This window comes from Diplotaxodon limnothrissa, linkage group LG13 (assembly GCF_057381915.1).
Source record: "Diplotaxodon limnothrissa isolate DT_005_m linkage group LG13, D_limnothrissa_male_GT1.1, whole genome shotgun sequence".
Taxonomy (NCBI): Eukaryota; Metazoa; Chordata; class Actinopteri; order Cichliformes; family Cichlidae; genus Diplotaxodon; species Diplotaxodon limnothrissa.
The window spans coordinates 14,918,405-14,938,214 of record NC_140608.1 but is presented as its reverse complement, the minus strand read 5'-3'; the positions used below and the strand labels follow the sequence as shown (position 1 = coordinate 14,938,214).

General features: G+C 39.4%; 4 protein-coding genes across 5 annotated transcripts; 2 read left to right on the top strand and 2 right to left on the bottom strand.

Moving 5' to 3' along the window:
* The first annotated feature begins 5,287 nt into the window (after positions 1-5,287).
* Positions 5,288-6,184, top strand: LOC146620044 (uncharacterized). Its single transcript, XM_085369750.1, has 4 exons — positions 5,288-5,295; positions 5,429-5,483; positions 5,616-5,653; positions 5,740-6,184. The coding sequence occupies exons 1-4, from the start codon at positions 5,288-5,290 to the stop codon at positions 6,182-6,184; spliced, it is 546 nt and encodes a 181-aa protein (XP_085225876.1).
* Positions 6,185-6,447: 263 nt separating this feature from the next.
* Positions 6,448-7,985, bottom strand: fuom (fucose mutarotase). 2 transcript variants are annotated; one of them, XM_085369320.1, is made up of 6 exons: positions 7,894-7,985; positions 7,625-7,693; positions 7,464-7,534; positions 7,263-7,361; positions 7,093-7,166; positions 6,448-6,660 (listed from the first exon to the last, which is right to left on the bottom strand). In XM_085369320.1, the coding sequence occupies exons 1-6, from the start codon at positions 7,976-7,978 to the stop codon at positions 6,594-6,596; spliced, it is 465 nt and encodes a 154-aa protein (XP_085225446.1). In that variant the 5' UTR covers positions 7,979-7,985; the 3' UTR covers positions 6,448-6,593. The 2 variants fall into 2 exon arrangements, with proteins under 2 accessions (XP_085225446.1, XP_085225447.1); XM_085369321.1 differs by lacking the exon at positions 7,625-7,693.
* A 2,424-nt stretch (positions 7,986-10,409) lies between these two features.
* On the bottom strand, positions 10,410-14,536 carry echs1 (enoyl CoA hydratase, short chain, 1, mitochondrial). Its single transcript, XM_085369319.1, has 8 exons — positions 14,377-14,536; positions 12,969-13,166; positions 12,740-12,867; positions 12,334-12,433; positions 11,732-11,836; positions 11,347-11,466; positions 11,188-11,255; positions 10,410-11,084 (listed from the first exon to the last, which is right to left on the bottom strand). The coding sequence occupies exons 1-8, from the start codon at positions 14,465-14,467 to the stop codon at positions 11,019-11,021; spliced, it is 876 nt and encodes a 291-aa protein (XP_085225445.1). The 5' UTR covers positions 14,468-14,536; the 3' UTR covers positions 10,410-11,018.
* A 3,665-nt stretch (positions 14,537-18,201) lies between these two features.
* Positions 18,202-18,669, top strand: sprn (shadow of prion protein). The gene has a single exon (XM_085369914.1). It carries the CDS (start codon positions 18,202-18,204, stop codon positions 18,667-18,669), a length of 468 nt encoding a protein of 155 aa, XP_085226040.1.
* Positions 18,670-19,810: the final 1,141 nt, after the last annotated feature.

Sequence of the window (19,810 nt, the reverse complement as noted above, 5' to 3'; positions counted from 1 at the left end):
CAAAGTGCTGGAGGGAGGGGAGGGGGGTCCAGGGTTCCGGGGTATGTGAGGGAAAAGACGGGAATCTGACGTCCTCCAAAGGCTCTCTCTCTTCACTCCCCACACTGGGGAAACACCATCCACTCACTCGTCCACGGGATGACAGGCAGGCAGGGAAAGGTCCGGGATAGATCTGTACACAGAGATTATAGTTAGAGGCGAACAGACGGAACGAACTCACAGATCCTTATTTACAATCTACTGAGCGACTGACGCTGATAACTCAACGATCCAGCGACGAGTGACACAGTGCTGCTGTCTTAAATCGGCCTTGTGATTATCCCGATCGGCAGCAGGTGCGTGGGCCAGGGGCGGGAGCCCATAATGAGCATCGCCCCGGCAGGAGAGAGAGAGAGAGAGAAAACATGTTGCCTAATACAGAATCAGCTGGTGAGGCACAGGGACCATGACACTTCTGGTTTTACTGAATAATAACTGCTTTTCTTTGAGCATGGAGAGAAAGAAAGTGGTTACAGAATGAAATGCAGGGGAGCAACCCTGAGAGTTCACTATCAGAGAATACCAATAAAAATTCATTTTGATAGGGTCAAAATATTCCACACTGGATATCTTATTATGCATCAACATGAAAAGCACATGGAATTAGTTAGTCTGTAAAAAAAATTAGCCTCAGTTGCTGCTGATAGTTTGTTGTTTTACAAAGGTAGTTGGGGTTTTTTTTAGCTACTATTCCTTTTAATTGCATAATTCTTTTTGCATGTTTTAAAATAAATGACTTAGAAATATATGCATATAATTCAAAGCTCACACATTTTTGCCACACAGATTTACATTAAGTGTTGCTCTGAAAAACAACCTCCCTTAACTTTTCAGCTAATCCCACTGATTGTAAACTTCAGTTCAAAACACAGATTAAAAGCACTGCAGCACCTAGATGGGTTGAGTGATGCACCACTTACTCATACAAAGGATCAGATTATTTTTAAACCTGCGGGACTGTTAGAAGTTCAGAGAGCACTGTCCTGTGGTCGGTCCATTGCTGGTTGCCTCTGGGTTTCATGTAGAGATGTTTGATGTGTATGTGCAGGGAAAAAGGGGCAGATGGATAAGAGCTGCATCGCACTATATTCATCAGAGCTCACCTTCAAGACTCCTTTGGATGTCTTAAGGTGTGGTTTCTATGAGATCACATGTGCAGGCCTTAATGTCTGATCATAAACATGCCCAAACATGCCCATAAAAAGCCCAAAACTATACATGAGTAATGTCCGCTATTTACAAATGGTCAATATATTCTGAAAATCACAATCTCTTTCATGTTTATCTTTGCAAAGACCAGATCTTATCTAAAGGAATAGTAAATTCTTATTAGCACCATGGTCCAGATGAGTACAGCTAGGTTATCATAGCATGCATACTTAAAGTTGTTCTAAGTAAAACAGTTTGTGTATTAACAAGGAAAAACCAAGTAGGTGGTTTTACTCTCTCTTTAGTCTTCATGCTAAGTTAGACCATCTCCTAGTAGCTTCACATTTACTATCCAAAAATGATAATATATCTTTATCTGCTGTACTGTCCAAAGATCTGTCATCATTATTTATTTTTGTTTAGCTTGGACCATGAAAAATGCTATTTACTCTAACATGCATATGTAGACACTAAAGCTGGCACGCCAGAATGTCATACTAAGGAGGGTTCTTTACAAATCTATCCAGCTTGAAAGTGAATATTTGGTACCACCACATTTATTCCTAAAAACAGCCTGAACGTTCTACGACAGGTCTTTTGGCCTTTTGGCCGTTTGTTGTTAACATGGATGGTTCTTCAGGCTTAGTGAAGGACATTCAAATGTTAATGTCCAGGCTCTGGGGGGGGGGGGGGGGGGGGGGGGGGGGGGGGGGGGCAATCCATGACTGTGTGTTCCACTGTGCGCTTTTCTATTCAGGTATACTTTTACTGCATTGGCAGTTTGTTTGGGATCATTGTTATGCTGAAAAACAAAGCAGTTGCCAATCAGATTCTTTCCAGATGATATTGCATGGTAGATCAAAATCTGATGGCCCTTTTCTGTGTTCATAATTCAATCAATTTTGGAAACATCCCCAACACCACTGGCTGAGATGCAGCCCCAAAACATGACAGAGCCTGCACCATGTTTTTATCTGCCGTAGACATTTTTTTTGTAGGCCTGCCACGTCTCCTTTTGTCTTCTTCTTGATATGTTTCCTTAATTTTTTCAGAACACCTTTTCCACCATGCTGTGATAGGACAGATTTTGGTTAATATCTCTTTGGAAATCAACTTGTTGGTGCAAACATAATGTGGCTTTGTTTTTTGTCAAAAGACAACAGTAGGAAAAGAGTGCCTTCTTAATGACTTACCTTCACTTTAGTAGATTTCTCTTTAACACAACAGCATAATGTTTTTCAGCATACGGTTAGAGCAGTCATTTCTTCCTGTTTAGTTTATTTTAGGAGGTTTTAAACTATTTTTAAAGGCAGATTTACAATAAGTGCCTCCAAAGATGTCTGGTATTTGCTTGCTTAAGGCGTGTTTTAGTAAAGAAGCAGACCACTCAGCGGGGGCGAGTCAAGCCAGACTGTCTCGTAATATTGGACACATGAATCTGATCGAGACTGCCGACATGCTGGAGCCGTCCCCTAAACCGAACAGGAAGTTTGTGTTGTATCTTACAGCTCCTGTACATTACACTGAATCCTGTTGGCATGAGAAAATATTAACTTGGGTTAACTTAATGGGTCCCCTGCTGCCATGATGAACAGTGAAAGACATTTAGCGAAGAGACACGACAGCAGTTTGACGGAGGCACTGCCAGAAATGCTAAAACACTGAGCTGAAATGAACTTATATTCCTCAGGGGTAAGCTGATTGAGGAAAATTATGGTTGTATGCTTCAACTTACAGATGTTTAACATAAATCCCAGAGTTTGCATATCAGAAAGCAGCAATTCAGAATTGAGTTGTAATGTAAACAACTCAGTCTGTGCATCAAACATGAATGAATGAATGTTTTATTCCGACGCAGTTTTGCAGTATGATAAGATGTTGGCATGAAGAGCTGACAAACTCATAGATGATTCAGTGTCTGTGGTGCCTGGCACTAAGATCACAGACCTATCATCTGCCTCCAATCTGTCCACATGGATGTGCATGTGAAGGGTGATTAGTCTGTTTAAATGATTAAAGCTGTACACAATAGGACTCCGTCTGAATCTGGGTAAGTTCTCATGAAAGTAAGCCTGGTATGGGAAGTGTGTGCATTTTTTTTGCTTTGTGGCACTGTAACATTATACATATGTCAAACTTGATTTTACATATGTGTAATGTAAAATCCACACTCAGGATTTAAAGTAGGACCAGTATTTGGATTGTGGGTCCTGCAGTGATATACACGTATTCAAAAAGGCTATTGTGTATTATTGTATCTTATAGCCTATAAGTAAGTAAGTGTAGATTTTTAGGGGATGCAGGAAACACGTCCCCTCAGTTTATTCAAAATTCATGCATGATCTTAGCAGCTGTACATCATCTACAGATGTTTTGCACCCAGGCAGATAACAATAGAGGAATTCTAAGGAAAAAGGAAGATGAGGTCTCTTATCTTAAGATTTTTCTCAAAAGATGGAAGCTGAGCTCAAGCCACTGTGTTTTTTGAGCTTACAAACTAATCTTAGGATTAGGTTGCCTGTCCTTCTTATTTACAGTCAGCCTAAGTGACGTAGCTGAAATCTTAAATTCATAATCCCTAATAGAAGGGGAATGTTTATAGCACGCAGAATGTTTTCAATATGAGAACAAATCTGAGCTAATTAAGTTCAACCGATGAATGAAAATACAATAATTTATCTGCACATTTATAGATGCATTATTGGCGTGATATCAGACCAGAAAATCAACTCATCGCACTTTGACTCTCATGCCTGTAAGTTGAACACAAAAAAGGACAGACAAGTAAATCAGGTCTATATGTGTGTAAGAATAATTATTTGAAAGACATGCAGAATGCTCAAGAGTCTCGTTGTACCCTAATTACTGTATACTTACCAATGTAATATATGAGATGAACACAAAACAGGGCTTAGCATGAGGTGGATGTCATTGTTTTACAGGAATAAACCAAAATATTGGACAAACTCAAATAGAACCTGATCTCCTTACAGCAAATGTCAGGAAAGGGATCACATCATTGCAAAGATTATCAGATTTTATGGCAGTGCATGCCACTGTGGAGACATTTCAATCAAAACTACATGTCAACCTGGTGGTGGTGCTAGTCATTAGGCTTCATCAGCAGAGGATCATAAATATCTTCACAGCACTTCATGACAGTTCTCAGAATAGTTGAGATATTTCAGTGAACAATTCCTGATGTTACACAGTTGTGATACACAGCAGGGCATTAAACCCAATGAGAGAGAAACGGTGAAAATATGTAATAAAAAGATTATTAAAACAGAGAGCAGGAAAACCAAACTCTGTGGAAAATGCAGTGTGCAACTGTGTGAGTGTATTGAGTTAAAACTACCAGTGGTAAAATGTGCTTGCAGTTCACGGAGAATGATTTTATAGATGAATATGTGTGTGATTTGTTACCGTCTTTCTGCACACAATGACAGCAGATGAGCTCCGAACTCATCACCAGTGAAGATATGATGTTCAGATAGAAAACTGCAGTTTAATACAATGCTGCAAATGTAACCAAGCACAGAAAGAAAGGATAATCCACTGGTGCTTGCTGCTAACTAGCTGACATATATACAGCCATGTATACAATAGTTACTGAGGTTAGATACCGTCGTCGTATAGAGCTTGGAGAAACTACTGCTGCATGATAATAAAGTTTATCTCTTACTCTCAGTAATAAAGACAAGGAACTTTACAGCCTTGATAAGGGAGATAATTGCATCAAATGTAATTACAATATTGTATATTTATTACATATTTTAGCTGTGTTTGCATAACTGTGATAAATTAAAACAAAGAAAAATATAGGATGATATAAATAAGAAAGACATTTTATATTTGACATGTTCTGCTCAGTTACGTGGAGTGTACTTTGACACTTTGACAGAAAGAGGAATTTTAATGGCACCAACACAAAACACAGGCGAGATTAGAAATGATAAGTTACTTACAGCCTGCACTTGGAGGATACAAAGGTCGGGACAGCAGGTTTATAGATAGATCTTTGGTCCTTCGTTTCAGTAGCAGGTGATCAAAAGGCAATCTTGTTCCAAACACTGAGCTGCCAGCACGAAGACGCACCATGTTCAGGTGAGAAATCTCTTCAAAGATTTAGCTGGTTTTTAATGCTTATAGATTAGATGAGTTGTTTTTGTAAGTTGACAGGGATCTGTGTTTATGAAGTAGAACTCTAGCAATTAACCTAAATTGGTTCCCCTGGTAGGATTTCTCTAATCGTCTGTGTTTCGCTGATACTTGGCATCACAGCAAAGCCTTGGGTATGTATATATTACTTCCAGTCTTATATTACATTGAAATAAATCAGCTTTACTGTTACTTTTAAACATGTTTTTATGGTTAATAGTATTTATTTGAATCGTAATCCTGTATTATTTGTGCTCTTCTCTCAGAATAAACTTTCAGATGAAGTCTTCCAGAAAGCTGTCATGTGAGTTGAAGTTTCTTAAACTAAAAGAAAGGTTCTCATGTTTGCTTAGGCTGATAAAAACAAATGGTGTGTGATACTCATTTCAGGTCTATAGATGAGAGAGGTAGGCCAGCCTGGGCAGTGGCAGTTGAGCCTCCTGAGGATATGGATAGGACCCACTATGATATTGACCCCAACATGAAGATCTGGAAGAGTATGAGAGGCAGCGGACAGGAGAAAAAATATGTGAAGGCTGAGGAAGATCTGGATGAGCTGTACCATCCCTCAACGGGTAATCTCCTCCGAGGTCGAAACCAAAACTTGGATGTCCCCCCTGTTGTCCAGGCTGAGCCGGTGATACCTCAGATGGCGGTTAAAATTCAGGCCAGGGTTCACCTTGAGCCTGAGGAGGACATGGATGCTGTGTACCACAAAGAACCAGTCAGGCCGGTCTTTCACCAGGACAACATCAGAGCTGCCTATCCTGTCAATTTTCCACCTCAGAAGCACACTGAGCCAGAGGAAGATTTGGATATGATCTACCATCGCTGATCTTCCAACAACTCAGCTCTTTATCATTTAAGTTCATGTAGCTGCAACTGAGTAAAAAAAAAAAAAAATCAAGAGCTTCATTTGATTCAATTACACTGCCTTAAAGCTTCACTAAGCAAGAACACCTAAATCTGTGTCGCTCATATGCATCTTGATGATAAAGATACTGTAAACACTCCCATCAGAGACTGTGTTTCATTTATTTATTGATATAAACATAATGCAGAAATCAGTTATAAAAATATAGATTGTATTTACAGCAGTGATTACAGATTTGAAAAAAATGCATATGAATTCACAAAATATGATGATTTTGACTGTAAAGAATTCAATTAGTGCCTAATATCACAGAACAACAGAAAAATAAAAACTGAAATCATCAAATGTGTTCAAAATGTGTGTGTGCGTGTCACTGTAGCTGCTCAGCAGGGATGACCCCCTTCTTCAGTATCAGGTTACCATACAGAGCTGTCTCCCTGAGGAAAATCATAAAGACACAATGTAAAAAAAGAAAGAAAGAAAAAAGCCTTTTGTGTTGATTTTAAACTTTAGCGTGCAGACCATAATCTCCATAATTAAACTAGCTCCAGGCCTCTGCAATGATATCCAGATTTGTTCATGACAATGAAGCGATTAAAATCAGTGCAACAGTCTGATTATCAAGATGCGACACTTCTTGATTCATGATGCTGTAGGTTTGCTAATATATGAAAAAAACAAAAAGAAAAACAACAACAACTGACAGATAAATCATGAGAACGATTTCTAGCACGGAACATCTTTTTCTTTCTTTTTTACAAACGGAACCATTTCTACACTTGATTTTGAAACACAGAAGTGCACTTTTAGCAATGCAACTCAATCTAGCTGAACCTAGACTCAAATGAAGGCAGAGAAAATACACCAACCCTGTTGCCACAACAGCGTAGGCCTTCTTGGCTCGTTCATAGAAAGCAAACCTTTCCACCTTCTCAAGAGAAACCTGTATATAAACAGAAATCAGCACACAGAGTCACAAATCAAATGAACACACACTCATTTTGTTTCACTTAATAACAGGGTGAAAGGGTTGTCTTACCTGAGAGCCTGCCTGGCTCAAGAGCTGTTCGTAGGTGTCCCACACAGGCACAGCTAAACCTCTCTGCTTGTCACTATCTACTAGATCCATAACTGCAGCCTGTGAAAGCATGCAGCACAGATTTTACATTATATGAACTAAATATTAAACAGTCAGGCACAAAAACGACAGAATGCCTATGCAGATGCTTTAGCTCAGTACCGGAGAGGGGACATAGGTGTCCAGGGGCAAAAGCTTCAAAACAGCCTCCATAAGCCGTGGGATCCCCAACCCTGCATTAAGGTTAGACACAGTCTGAAAGCTAAACTTGAAGGACACACACACACACACATTTTTTTTTATAGGCAGGTGTATTTACATACCATCAGCCCTTATCTCCTTTGGGCCACATGCACAAATAGAAGATGCTGGGAAATTAGCATCAGCAAGCACTGAAAATAATTAAACGAGTGAGTGACTTCATGAAGAGTGAGTAAAATCTCTGTAACTGTGCCGTGTAGCTACAGGTTAATGATCCTTTTTACGTGGTGTTGACATAAACTCAGATTAGCACAGCAGTGTGCAGCATGCCTACAAGCAGGGTATACAGGTCACTGCTGTTAGCAGCTCTGTATGCGTGTAATTATCATACCCAGTTCATCCCCGTGGCCCATTTTAGCGAGAGCATACAGAAGTTCAGGTGATAAAACAGAGGGGATTCCTCTTAGCACGACCATTCCTGCAGCCTCAAAACACGGAGAATCGGAGACGGCTCAAGCGACGCGAGAGTAGTGCCTGTAGCCAACTTCCGTCTTCGTTTGTGACATGCTAGAAACATAAAATTACCAATTTAGGAAGAAAAAAAACTTTAAAGTTGTAAATGTTAACTGTTATGGCGGAAGATTCAGTCGTCAAGCTAAGATTCAAACTCTTATTATTTTTCGTTGTTGGTTTGTCGGATAAAGGGTTTAGTAGCTTTAGCAACAACTATCTTGACAGTCTTCCTTAGATGAACGTAAACGGATCACGTGCTAAAACTGATGAATCTGATTGGTTAGCTCACTTTTCTTAAACTTTAAATACAGTCTCAAAAATCCGAAAGCCCAGTTTTTGGAACAAATAAATAATAGCATAAAATACTAATGTGGCTTAAACGAATACTAAATAAGCTTATAAATAGTTTGTGTTTTCTTTTTGCTTCAGTTAGTAAAAGTTATCTAACCACACTGTGCTTACGTGAATCTATAAAGCAGGGTCGCGTTGTTCGCCTGTAGTCTGGTGTAATTAATCTTAGGTCCGTGTTGTTTCTGACACCCTTGGGTGGGCATAATTCAAAGCAGACACCGGTGAACGTGTTATTCCGACCCGATCTGTGACGCCAAGAATGTGAGATAATGAAAATATTTGTACGATGAAAACCACACTCCACCCGGCTTGTTTCATCTGGGCCAGAATGCTCTCAGCTGGATGACAAGAAAAAAAAGATGCTGAGGAATCCTTTCCATGACCGCAGAGCCAGCCCGGTGCTGATCTGCATATAAAAAGGCTTTTTAAAAAGTAAAGTCACAGTTGCAGGCTTGTGGGCTTTTACACTGAATTTGCAGATGCTGGTAATAATGCACCAAAGAAATACTGGCGCTTTATTGCTCGCATTTAATTTGCAAACAAATATCCACGATCTGCATTTATCTTATATCCGAGTAAAGGACTATATAAATCCGTATGTTTTGCTTTCGTTAACTAGCTATAACTTTACTTTTTAAGTTTGTATGTAACTTCTCATGAGAAAATATTGCTTTGCTTACTAAATGCAGCTGCCTGAATTTAAATGCATGCAAACGGATTATAACGCGGACATAAAAGCGGAGATATCCGGGCATGACTGGCACTGCTGCACTGCTGTTTAAGAAGATAAGAGTTTTTGGGGGGCTGCTGAGCTGGAGAAAAGGCCCTTTGCGGGAGTCAGGCCTGTCTGCCAGACTTGAGAGCCCCTTCACCCTCCCCGGACCCACGCTGCTCTCTCTTTATTCCGGCTTCTTTAAATGAGTTTATCACGCTACGAGGGTCCACGCTGCCAAAATGTAACGTTTTGCTTCCTTTGTCAGCGAAGAGCCTCAATTGAGTCTACATTTATTATTTTGACCTTTTGGTAGCCTCAAAGAGAGGTTTCTTTTCGGGCCCTCTCTGCGGACTTTTGTGCTTCCCCGCGGAGAGAAGAGACCAGTTTTTTTTCACCCCCCTCTCCTTTTTAAAGGTTTGTTTCAAGGGGCTGACAAGAAAGCAAGCTCCAGGGGAATATTGAATAAAAAAAATCAATTAGGACACGGACTTGTGGAGATATGGGGCACCGCCGTGTGAAGATCAGAGAGAAAGAAGGTGCCTCCTGATGACTGGAGCGGCAAAAGAAAGTGCGCACTAACCAAATTTGTTCTGGTGTTTTCTTTGAAGTGAAAATTGTGGGTTTATGTGGCCCCGAAGATCCTCACTCAATATGTGATGGGGAACTCTTAACTTAACTCTTAACTTATCTATAGTTTTTTTTATAGTTGTTTTTTAACTTTAACTTGCGTGCTTGCTGCTGAGATTTTTAGTGCTTATCAGTAATTTACAGAGGTGGCAAGAGCATCCAAATATCAATAATATCGATACCAACGCTAGTATTGGACTCATACTGTATATGATCGGTACATTTTTCCTTATCATCTAAGTTCTGTATATAAGTGTGTTAATTTTTTATTTCCTTTGATGGAAATGAAGAAAAAACATGCTCTATGAAAAAATGTCTGAACTTTATTGTCCCATCTGTTTTATTTATAACCTGTAGCACATTTAAAGTTCTATAAAAACCCTTAACATTTGGATGTTCTAAAAAAAAGTTATAAAATGAAAGGTGTGTTTTGTTGGGTTATTGTTGTGGAAAGTTAAAATCATAGTTTAGTGGTTATTAAAATGTGTCCAAAATTTGGCACACTGATGATGATTCATCTCATGAATCACGACACACACCTTTTCCTTTATAAGCTCCCTTTATAGGTTAAACATATCACCGCGCATCAGAAATACTGGTCGGGTATCTACTTGGTATCAGTCATCAAAAAATTTGGGAGTATGGCACAGAGCTAGTAATTTAAGAAGAAAAAAAGACAGCTGACACTTTATCCAAAGCCCGATGCAAACGGCACAATTTATTTTGAGCAAAGATATAGTGTTATATTTTCCGTCAGGTTGATCTTATCGAATATATAAAACCCAGAGTTGTATTTTAGTGACTTCATAGCTGTGAATTTGACCTTACTTGTCCAGCTCGGTGTGTCTCTGTCCTGTGGGCCGACCAGAGGACTTACTGGCCATGTTGCGTTTCCCTGCACTTGTTTACAGCGCAAGAGGGCCACCTAGCGGTCTGAAGGCCACATGACTCTCCTGTTCCACCACATCCCAATGGTGCTGTAGTGGATTGAGATCTGGTGCCTATGGAAGTGATTTGACTACAGTAAATTCAAGGTTACTTTCAAGAAACCAGTTTGATAGGATCTGAGTGTTATCCTACTGGAAGCAGCCATCAGAAGACCAGTATACTGTGGTCCTAAAAGGGATGGAAATGGGGAGTGGTGTCCTGCTACTGCGGCCAATCTTCTTCAAGGTTTGATATGAACGCTCAAATTTGTAACATAAAAACTGCTGCTTAGTTCTTGTAACCTCCTTTAGAGAAAAAAAAATTCATCTCATCTGATATCAGAAACTTTGTGTTCTTGACTGTGATCTTCATCTGCTCCTTTTCTAATTGTCCTGGAAACTGGCCTTTCTCTTCTCCACAAAGGCAGTCATGCCTTCTTTACGGTCATCCTGTAGGGAAGGGAAAAAAACAAAACAAAAGTAGATCATGGATTGATTATTAAAATCTGACTCCACTGTTTTCACTTAATCCCATATTAGTTCTTCTACTCACCGTTGCAAATGTAGCATGGAATAAGCGCTTTTCCAAGCGATTCCCCTCAGCCAGAGTCAGCTCAAAAGCTGCCGTCACACAGAAGATGAGTCAGATAAAACATCCAACATATTCAGCTCAGTCGGTTTTAGAATATTTAGCCTTTTAAAATGTGCATACCTGCGTTAACAGCCTCTTTAGCCATAGCAGACACGAGTTTGGAGTTGGCAGCGATCTTCTCTCCACATTTTACGGCTTCAGACACCAGCTGGTCCACGGGATAAACTTTACTCACCAAACCTAAGGAACACAAAGATACACAGTTGAGAACAATAAATATAAGAAGTCAGTTTATTTGACACACTATTCATGTCACATTTTGTTTAAAAGCAGACTCTGTGCAGTTTAGCTTTGCTGTTATCCAGGTGCAGAACTATTCAGTACCTTCCTGTATGTAAAAGTACCAGAACCACAATCTAAAAATAATCTTTTTAAGAAAAGGTTGTTTATATAAAGCAGAAACTTGTAGAACCTTAAGCGCCTTTGCAGTGCTCTTTGTCATTACCTGATTGCTTTGCCTCTTGAGCACCAATCCTGTCCCCTGTTAGTACCATTTCCATCGCCAGGGATTTGCCCACAGCACGTGTCAGCCTCTGGGTGCCACCCGACCCTACAGGCAGAGAGAAGTTAAGGTGTCAATAAACCCGCCTCAGTGATGTCATCACACAGATACAGTCATTTATACTTGTTAAGGTGCAAAAAGCCACTGCAGTATTCTCCTACGCAATAGGTGTTGCCACTCAGACAATATTGCGTCATACACGCTGATAAGGAAGAGAAGAAGTCAAAACCAGAAGCCTTTGTCGAGTTTCTTCCACAAATTCAAACAATTTTCAATTTTCAAACAATTCCATCATCTTTCTCTATGTGTCAGTATGTCTCTGAGTTTCTGTGCAGGATTCTCATTAAAACGGCACAGCAGGCCAATGCGCCATAAAGATTGTGTCTCGCGACACAGGATGTCATGTGAAAACTGTCACATGCAACCTACAACTTAAGTGACACGATGAGCAGAAAAGCTTTACAATCGACTGCTCAAAAAGCCAGCCTCTAGTAAAGAGGTGCAGTTTAATAGAAAAGTACAGTAATCCATAAATTAGACTTTACCAGGAATGGTCCCCAGCAGGATTTCTGGTTGGCCAAACTGAGCCTTCTCCCCGGCGTAGATAATGTCACACATCATTGCAAGCTCGCACCCTCCACCGAGCTGAAAGAGCAGAATGCACGTATAAAAACACCAAAGCAGGAGCTGTTTGGATGATACAACTGAACATATTACTTCTGTTGTCCTTAGTTTTAACAATGATGACCCTCTACAGTGTGACATCCACTTTCTGAGCCTCGAAACTGTCCTGCAAAGAGCCCAACCAGGAACGCTCGGATTTCTGAAGAATTAAAAATGGCTACCAACCCAACCTGATCCCCCACTTATCGACAGTAACAAGCCTACATGAAAACCCCAGATGTCAAAACAAGCAAAGAAAAAAAACAAAAAACAAAACTTGAAACCTACAGCAAATCCATTGACAGCTGCTATCACAGGCTTCTTCACCGTGGACACTCTGTTCCAGTGAGCCAGGAAGTTTCCACCGTAACACTCCTGGAATGTTCGATTCTGCATCTCTTTAATGTCTGCTCCAGCTGCAAAAAAGTCCACACCAAACTCAAGTTCACTTAAACAGTTTTACGTGCCTTCAAAAAGGAGGAAATCTGCAAATACAAGGACAGAAAAAAGTCCTCACCAGCAAAGGCCTTTTCGCTGCCAGTGATGACGACAGCGCCGACGTCTCCATCAGCTTCAAACGCATCCAGCGCCTGTCCCACCTCCTTCATCAGCCCGTCGCACAGAGCATTGAGAGCCTTAGGTCGGTTCAGCTGAATGAAACCCACGTTTTTCTTCTCGCCTCGCTTTTCCACCAAAATATGCTCATAGTTACCACCTGCATGAAGACAAAATTCAACATTAACGAAAAAAAAAAACTTCCAATGTAACTTATGCTGTTACTGTCCTCATTTTATTTTTTAATATTTTATTTTGAAAGTATTTTATAATAATACAGCAAAAAAAAAAAAACAAGGCAAGATAAAAGCTTTAATGTCTGATCTGACTACCCTGGACATTTAATTCCTCACTGATAAAACACTGATTTCAAAAGTCAAGGTCGATTATTCAAGAAACAGTTAAGGATTAACACCAACAGCCTAGTAGTATGGCTTCAGACAGTGAGCAAAGTTACAGCATTTATTTGTATTAAATGTTCAAATTACTCTGCACCTTTAACCTGGTATTTAGAGCTAGAGTCTCATTAAATTGAGGCTCACGTCTTTCAGGACAGACACAAAGAAGTACCAGAAGATTTTGATCCACCATGCAATACCAAATGGAGAGCATGCGATTGGCAATAATTTAATTTTTCAGCATACCAAGGACATGGATTGGCTTCCCCAGAGCTTAAGCCTCTGTATTATTGAAACAGTGTGGGATTATCTCGACAGGGAACAGAGCAAAAAATGGAACAACATCCAGCTTTGAATGTCCTTCAAAAAGCCTGGAGAACTCTTCCTGAAGACTACTTAAAGAAATGATAGTAAAGCTGCCCTGAAGAACAAATGTGATCACACCAAATATTGAATATGCAGTATAAATTGTTTTCTCCTACTTGTATGTTTCAACAGATTGCTCACTGTGTTGTGTAATTCAAAAAATGGCTCTCTTCTTGTGTGAGCCAAACTCCACCAGGTCACATAAACTTCAAACAAAATCATCAGAAAATAAATGTAAAAAAAAAACAACCCCCCCCCCCCCAAAACAATAGTAGCACCACTAATAATAATAATAATAATAATAATAATAAATTGCACAGACTAAACGGTCAGCACCTGGAAGATGCCACGTTCAAATTACCTTTGCAAACCGCACACAACACAACATTGACAAAAGTGGGGACTTTTTCACACTGTTAAGCTCCGCAAACAAAGACTTTGCGATGCAAAAACACCATCAACAACACATAAACTGTTGCCCTAAACGTGAAGCCGTCGCACAGACAGTGACGCAGGTTTTTGACATTGTAGCAGCTGTTGGTGCAGCACCAACAAACTGACCCCTGCAGACACGGTGGCGCTTAAACCACAAACACACAAAAACACCTGAGCTGTAGAGGCGGGCTGCGGATAGCACGGCCGGGGCAGCTTGGTAGGGCTTCAGCAGCGAAGCAGCACTTCGGCAGAGGAAGGCCATGACAGCAGGATGGACGTCAGATAAGTTGCTTCGGGAGCAGCTAGCAGCTCTCGCTCGCCTCCTGTTGGTTCTTATTTGTTGGTGTTGTCCGTGAACGAGCACGTGACAGAAACTCGCGCTACCGCCACCTGCTGTCTGCGGAGGTGAAATACTTTTCCTTCTACATACGTGATGAAATATCCCTGTCCTCTCCACCATCTTCCTGTTTTTGCACTAAATTCATATATTATTATAAGTCAAACATAAGGCTAGAATAGAATACGCCTGACAAAGACGCCAATCCGCCCACTGGATGGTTTTGCACTATATGAAGGAGGGCATAGATTTTTGACTTTTAACTGTATTTTAAAAAAGAAAGACCTAATTTTCAAGACAATATGCAACGAGAAGCTTTTCTGTAATTTTACACATGTATTTATTCGTTCTGACATATTTCTTTAATTTACTACAGTAGCTTTTCATATAGAAAAGCTTATAATAATCACATAGTAAAACCGAGACCTGCTGTTAAACTCCTTTTGCTTACAGCCTATTTATTTGAATTGATTTGTATTTAAACGTATCTACAGAAAGGGGAAGGTCGCTAGTTCGGTCAATTTAAGATTAAAAGTGAGCCCTGTGTGGCCAACGATGTAAAATGAGTTCATGATACAGATATACCTTTTCATATATACAGAGGAAATACACCGGTTTAATTACTTTCTACATAAATAAGATCGCGAAATCATTTTTAAAAAACTAATTAAAAAAACATTGAATCTAAACTGATATTATAAAATGCCTATGAAGAATTATTGAAGTCAGCATAACAATATTTGATGCTCAGATGTTTCTGTGAGCGTGCTGCGCGCTCTCGCATCCTTCAGATGGAACAAGCCTGCGCCGTACACGACAATCCCCTCCATCTTTCCTCCGAGTACCAACCCATTAACGGGCTTAACAACACCAGGGAATAAAGGTAAGTCTGTTTTGATGTAGCGTGTAACCTGGGTGTATAAATCCAATATATAATTATGATTTTTTTTTTAAATCGATGATCAGGCTGTAACATGAAAGTGCTAATTTATGAGAATGTACAAGACAATCAAATAGGATGCGTTGTCGATGCATTTGTATGCATATATATGACAATTTTGTATAAAAGGACAAGTTTTAAGATATGGAACATATATTGTCGAAGAAATTTTTTTTAATCTTTGAAAACAGTGGCCCAGTTTCCTGCTAGCATTTCAAACGATGGCCTATTGCTACCAACAAACACGCCATATTATTATTATTATTTTTTGCCTTTTATTTATAACCCTCCATTTTATGAATATTATTGCATGTAGTCTCACTGCAGGCTGAGACCCAAATGCAATTTTCTTTGCTTAGCATATTTCTGTTTAAACTGTTCCACTCTAATGGAGAGGGGAGTGATGTGCAACAGAAGCACTGAGCATTAAATGGACACATCAATTTTTGGGGGGTCAGTAACATAGACAGTGCTGTCTATGCTCATTAGCTGGTATTTCTTTAAACACATTGTGTCACACAAACATATGGTGGTTTTCTAATTTTATGCAAAAATAATCAGTGCACAGAAGTCATTAAACTAATGACATACAGCTGTTTCCTCAAAAGCTGTGGGACTGGAAATAAAAATAGGAACCCTTCACACTCCCAGCAAATTTATGGAACTGCATATACATTTTTATGACAGTCGGGATGCTACATTTTTATGATGGAATGACTCTAAAGCATACATCTTTAATGACTTTGAAAAGCAAGAATCGGGTGCAAACGTCTGAATTTATTTTTTCTAATCTGCTTTCTCTAATCCACACAGTTCCAATATCTATCTATCTACACACACACACACACACACACACACACACACACACACACACACACACACATATATATATATATATATATATATATATATATATATATATATATATATATATATATATATATATATATATATATATATATATATGTGTATGTGTATATATATATATATATATATATATATATATGTATGTGTATATATATATATATATATATATACACACACACACACACACACACATATATATATATATATATATATATATATATATATATATATATATACACATACATATATATATATATATATATAGGGGGGAGAGAGAGAGAGACCTTTGTATGTCTTTTAGCTTAATGAGGTCAAGATTGACTACAACTGATAGAGTCTCTTTGCCACCATAAAAAGGATTTGTTTGACACTTAGTGGATTGTCCAATACTTAGAACAATGGGTAAGGCTAAAAAACTCAGTAAGGATCTAAGGAGAACTGTAGATTTACACAAGTAAGGAAGGTGTCTTAGAGCTATTTGTATAAAGAAAAAAAGCCTGCCAATTCTAAGATCATCTGTTCAAATGTAAGTATAACTTATTCAGATATGTCAGCACTTTGCCATGGTTTGGTAGAAGACCCACACTGTCTAATGAGAGGAAATTGGTTAGGGTGTTCAGGGAAAATCAACGAACCACCAAAGCTCAAGCCTGCCATGAAGTGGAAACTGCTAGATCACCAGTGTCACTGTCCACAGTGAAACGACATTGTCATGGACTGAGATGGTGCCGACCAAGAACGAAGCCCCTTTGAGCTTGACTGAAATTTTTCGCTGCCCACATCAACAAGTCAAATGTCTTCTGACAAAAAGGTTTATGGTCAGACAAGAGAAAGATTGACATTTGGTCACAATGACAAGAGGTATGTTTGGAGGACTAAAGATGTGTCTTTCAAACCTAAGGACACTGTACGAGCTGTCAAGCATGGTGGTGGTAGCATCATGCTGTGGGGCTGTTTTGCTGCCAGCAGCACTGGTACATTGCACAAAGTGGATGAAGTAATGAAGAAACTGTTTTTGTAATGGATACAGCCGGCTAACATTACGTTTCTGGAATGACCTTCCCAAAGCCTTGACCTCAACCCTTTTTTTGAAGTTTGCCAATTCTTCTAACAAGAGTGGTCAAATATGTAGCCATGATTATACCAGAATCTTGTTAATGGCTACCAAAAGCATCTGGTTGAGGTGCAACTTGCTAAGGTTTATTTAACAAAATATTAGTGGGTATGTATGCACATATTGTATGTATCATTTTGACCCTGTGTGGATGAAAGTAAATTCAAAATCAGCTAAAACTTGTGCACCCAATTCTTCATTTTTAACCTCCTAAGTCCCAAACTCTTCCATGGCATGCGTTTTTAATTTCTCTTTGATATTTGGGCTGATTGGGACCTGATGAATGTAAAACCAAAGTATTACCAGATTTATTTTCCCTTATTTTTGTTTCTAAGATAAATGAGAGCCACATATGAGGATATTCATTTAAAATTTCAATATAACAGTTGCAGTATAATGTTCGTGTAAGTGGATATCAGGCCCTTGTAGAGCAAGATTTAGTATTTTGGTCTAAATAACCCAAAATGTGATGTCCACATATGTGGACGCCAGGTCCTAGGAGGTTAAAGTCATGAAAGATGTATGCTGTATGATCACCGTGGTCTAGAAAAAGAGCAGCCCAAAGAAATCATTAAAAGACCCACATTACCATGATGACTGTATATGCAAACTTAAAACTATGCAAATTGACAAATACTTCCTATATATTTGCACAACAGACAAAATATTTTAAGTCTTATTTGACCACTGCATCAAAGGAAGGTTTAAGATGTGCCATCGTGTCCTCTTCCTGTACAGATGTCTGGGATGAACCAGGTGGTTGCAACATGCTGGACTTGCCTCCTGCTCTCTGCCTTCCTGTTTGAGCCCACGCTGTGTAAAGGCGGACGTGGAGGGTCCAGGGGCTCCTCTCGAGGGTCACCCTCCCGCAGCTCCACAGCAGGGACCTACAGGGGAGGAGGCGCTTACGGCGGGACCCGCTCTCGTTTCAGGGTGGCCGGCCGGACGTCACCGGTGAGGGTGGCAAGTGCAGCAGCAGCAGGGGCAGCAGTGGCGTTAACGGCAGATAAATGGTACGCATCTGCCTACCGACGCGGCAACACAGACAACTCGGAGGAAGAGCTGGATTACTACAACAGGACCAATTACTTTGATGCTCTAATGTCAGGTTCTACTCAAAATGGATCTTTTTTCTCTAAAGTAGTTTCTGTCATTATCACAATGTTTTCTCCTAAATATGGACTCTTGATGGACAGTATACTGTAGATATTTGGGTGATTTGTAGGATACATTTGTGATTGGATCTAGAACCGAAGTTCCATCCAGGTTATGATTATAATGCAGAGGACTGACTGGAACCTGCACGGGTAAGACCAGTTAGAGCGGCCACACAGGAGCAGAACAAAACAATGACAAAAGCATCACTGTACTGTACTTTTTACAGTTTTTCCAACCGGCAAACAACAGGCTGCGTTACCAGCTTAGTATTCATGGGGACATTTCACCTCTCAGACTTCATCTCTGCATATATAACAGAACTACTGTCAATTTCCACCCCTAAAGCTTAAATCTTAGTATTTCACTGAAGAACATATCAGCAAAATGCCAATGACTCTTCAGAGTCTAACCGAGCTGCTTTCTGCCAATTTTAACTACTGCCAAATTTAAAAAATATATACTTTTAATAATATGCACAAAATAAAAAGTGACTTGTACTGCAGCTCTGTACAAATGAGAGAATCTATCTGTGTTTAAAAGCAGACCGGTGTATTAATATAAAGTTTGGACTTGCTGCAGTTCATTTAAAATATGGAAGTACAGATTATCAGCTACTTTATAACATTTATTAAGTTGAAAGGAACCTGGCACCAGCATTTTCTCACCCCTGAAATCAAACAGTATTAGTAATTTTTCTCTGAAATATGGACTTATTTATTTTACAGAGGAAAATACGTGTTTTTGTTCAGCTTCCAAACTCAACCAGTGAAACACATTTCATTTCGTTCTTTATACAATAATTTAAATAACAGAATAAGTAAGAGTGCTGTGCTTTGGGACAGCTAGTTTTCCACAATCGTCTTCGCATTCTGAATAGTTCACTGTTTTCTAATAACACCTGAAATTCATCTGAGATCTGTGATCATGACATGGATGAGAGGCAAACCTACCGCTGCTCTCAAAAGCGACCGGTGTCTCTGGAAGGCTTTCACGGTGTTTACATCTTCCAAAAAAAAAAAAATTTATCTACCTACAAAAGACACTCAGGAGCAACAGACTGTTCCACATTTACAAGTGCACTCTATTATATGCTACACTGATGTACATAATAATTAAAGAGTTTGTTATCACTGTCTTTATGCCAATAAATATCCTGTTTACACCACCCTGGATATCTGTCTCATGTATC

Coding starts and splice junctions, on each gene's coding strand:
- sprn (XM_085369914.1), top strand. CDS start 18,202: ATGTCTGGGATGAACCAGGTGGTTGCAACATGCTGGACTTGCCTCCTG.
- fuom (XM_085369320.1), bottom strand. CDS start 7,978: ATGGTCGTGCTAAGAGGAATCCCCTCTGTTTTATCACCTGAACTTCTG. Junction 7,694..7,893: donor GGGCCACGGGGATGAACTGG/GTATGATAATTA, acceptor AATTATTTTCAG/TGCTTGCTGATGCTAATTTC. Junction 7,362..7,463: donor ACACCTATGTCCCCTCTCCG/GTACTGAGCTAA, acceptor ATGCTTTCACAG/GCTGCAGTTATGGATCTAGT.
- echs1 (XM_085369319.1), bottom strand. CDS start 14,467: ATGGCCTTCCTCTGCCGAAGTGCTGCTTCGCTGCTGAAGCCCTACCAA. Junction 11,467..11,731: donor TCAAGAGGCAAAGCAATCAG/GTAATGACAAAG, acceptor TGTGTTCCTTAG/GTTTGGTGAGTAAAGTTTAT. Junction 11,256..11,346: donor TAAAGAGGCTGTTAACGCAG/GTATGCACATTT, acceptor GTGTGACGGCAG/CTTTTGAGCTGACTCTGGCT.
- LOC146620044 (XM_085369750.1), top strand. Junction 5,484..5,615: donor GCATCACAGCAAAGCCTTGG/GTATGTATATAT, acceptor CTCTTCTCTCAG/AATAAACTTTCAGATGAAGT. Junction 5,654..5,739: donor GTCTTCCAGAAAGCTGTCAT/GTGAGTTGAAGT, acceptor TACTCATTTCAG/GTCTATAGATGAGAGAGGTA.